General features: G+C 64.5%; 1 protein-coding gene across 1 annotated transcript in view; it reads left to right on the top strand.

The window, feature by feature from the left end:
* The first annotated feature begins 1,123 nt into the window (after positions 1-1,123).
* The window catches only part of DBN1 (drebrin 1), a 12,791-nt gene continuing 11,449 nt past the window's right edge, over positions 1,124-2,465 (top strand). The window contains exons 1-6 of the mRNA XM_010002091.1: positions 1,124-1,235; positions 1,335-1,447; positions 1,648-1,722; positions 1,806-1,952; positions 2,109-2,186; positions 2,309-2,428. Of these exons, the coding sequence (XP_010000393.1) occupies positions 1,124-1,235; positions 1,335-1,447; positions 1,648-1,722; positions 1,806-1,952; positions 2,109-2,186; positions 2,309-2,428 (645 nt within the window). The remainder of the gene's footprint in view (positions 1,236-1,334; positions 1,448-1,647; positions 1,723-1,805; positions 1,953-2,108; positions 2,187-2,308; positions 2,429-2,465) is intronic.

The raw sequence follows: 2,465 nt of genomic DNA, 5'->3' as shown, positions 1-2,465 counted from the left end.
TGTTTTTCAGCTGCTGGGGTCCACAGCCCTGCTTTGGGGGTGGCTCTGCCTGTAGGGGCCCCTGATTCCCATCCTGAGCTCAGTCTCCATCTGGAAGCTGGGATCTGGGGTGAGGGTGGCTCTGCCCAGCACCGCAGGGGTTTTGGCACTCTGGCAAGCACCACATGGGTGCCACCAGCCCAGTGCTGATTGGCAGAGCTGCCTGCCCACCATGGTGCACAGAAGGGGGCTCCAGCACGGGTGGCCCCAGCTTTCCGGGCACAGTGCGTGATGGTGGCAGGCAGGTTTGGGTGCCTGCCAGGCCCCGCAGGTCCCCGCTGCCTGCCTGCCTCCCCCGCTCCCCTCTGCTAATCACCTCATCATCAGGGCGAGCTGCATCCCAGCTGGGATGGGGGGGTTACCATGACAACGGAGGATGCCGGTTGCCTAGCAACGTCCATCCCCTCGCCCACTTGCCCTGGACCAATTCCGTACGCAACCTTTCCCCCCACCGCCCGTAGCTGGCTGCATGCCCCTGGGGAGGTGCAGGCTGGTGGGGGGCCCTGTGATGCCTCAAGGGGGCTGGCCAGAGCATGGTGGGAGTGAGAGGGGGTTTCCCATCTGCCGGGAACGGTTTCCAAGGAACAGTCTCCATGACAGCCCCATCACACCCTGGTGGCACATTGATTTGCTGCTGCTGGTGCTTCGGCGTCCTCCCCCAGCCTGGTGCCTGCTGGGCTGGTGGCTCACGCAGGCAGGCACGTGAGAAGCCCCGAGTTCCCTGTGGGGGCCCAGGGCTGTCCCAAAGCTGGTCAGTAACTGGTGGGGTCGGGGGGGGACAGGGATGAATGGACAAGGAGCTGCGAGGCTTTGGTGACTGGCAGCACGACATGGCAGCCTGTGGGTGATACCTCCCAGCTGTTCCCTGTGCCCAGGTGGCCCCTCTGTCCCCAGCCTTGGGATCCTGCCCCACAGCTGCCTGCCGGCAAGGACTGGAATAGGCCGTGCCTTCAGTCCTGTCTGCACTGCCTGGCAGCCTGGCCTCTTGCAGTGGTGATGGGCAAGGGGTCGGGGAGGCTGTGTGGCAGCTTGGGGACACATGGCCTGGGACCTGCTCTGTCCTCAGTGTTAGCAGGATGGGAAGATGAGGGGCCAGTCCATTCTCCTCCTGGCCATGGCTTACCCACGCTGTCTCCCCAGGGCCCTCTACACATATGAGGATGGCTCTGATGACCTGAAGCTGGCAGCGTCGGGAGGTAAGGTCCCCTGTCCCCACAGCCAGCTCGGCTCTGCTGGCGTTTTCCCTGGCACCCATCCCGGTGCCAGGTGGACGTAGGCTGATAGTGCTGTGCCAGGTGGAGGTTTGCTGGAACTGTCGGGCCACTTTGAGATCCAGAAGGTGATGTATGGCTTCTGCAGTGTCAAGGACCCCCAAGCTGTGCTCCCCAAATACGTCCTCGTCAACTGGGTGAGTGAGGGGGCAGGCTGTGGGTGCCTATGCCCACCAAGGCTGCTGTATTGGCAGGGGCATGGTTGGGTGCAAGGGAGGGTCCCATGGTGGCTGGGAGGATGCAGAGGCCCCGGAGTCCTGCTGCCTCATGGTGTCCAGTGGGGTGGGGAGTCACCCTGCCACCCCTCCCTGGCTCAGCCCCTCCTGGGTTGCCGCAGGTGGGCGAGGACGTGCCGGATGCCCGCAAGTGTGCCTGTGCGAGCCACGTGGCCAAGATCGCCGAGTTCTTCCAGGTGGGTGACGCTGGGGAGGGGGACAATGCTGCCAAGGCACTGACCCCAGTCCCTGACAGCTGCTTGCCCTCCCTTCGCCCCAGGGTGTGGATGTCATTGTCAATGCCAGCAGTGTGGAGGACATCGACCCGGGGGCCATTGGGCAGCGGCTCTCCAATGGGCTGGCCCGTGTCTCCAGCCCAGTGCTGCACCGCCTGCGGCTGCGGGAGGACGAGAACGCCGAGCCCGTGGTAATGTCCCCATGGCAGCTGTGGCGATGGTTGCAGGGCGTCCCTCCCATCCAGGGCTCCTCTTTGCCACGGCCCATCACCCCCTGTGCCACTTAACTGTTATTCCCCCTGGCTGATCCCAGCCCCTCTGCCCCCCCTGCCTCTCCTCTGTCCCAGGGCACCACTTACCAGAAAACCGACGCCACCGTGGAGATGAAGCGGCTCAACCGGGAGCAGTTCTGGGAACAGGCCAAGGTGGGGTACAGGGGGGTGCAGCTGGTGGCCCTGGACGGCCCATCACCCCCTGTGCCACTTAACTGTTATTCCCCCTGGCTGATCCCAGCCCCTCTGCCCCCCCTGCCTCTCCTCTGTCCCAGGGCACCACTTACCAGAAAACCGACGCCACCGTGGAGATGAAGCGGCTCAACCGGGAGCAGTTCTGGGAACAGGCCAAGGTGGGGTACAGGGGGGTGCAGCTGGTGGCCCTGGGGAGCGGGGTGAGCTATTGGTGGGCTGACATCCTTCATTCCCCCC

This window comes from Chaetura pelagica, unplaced genomic scaffold, assembly GCF_000747805.2.
Source record: "Chaetura pelagica isolate M959 unplaced genomic scaffold, ChaPel_1.0 scaffold356, whole genome shotgun sequence".
NCBI lineage: Eukaryota > Metazoa > Chordata > Aves > Apodiformes > Apodidae > Chaetura > Chaetura pelagica.
The sequence above is the reverse complement of the archived record's forward strand: the minus strand, read 5'-3'. Positions and strand labels throughout refer to the sequence as shown.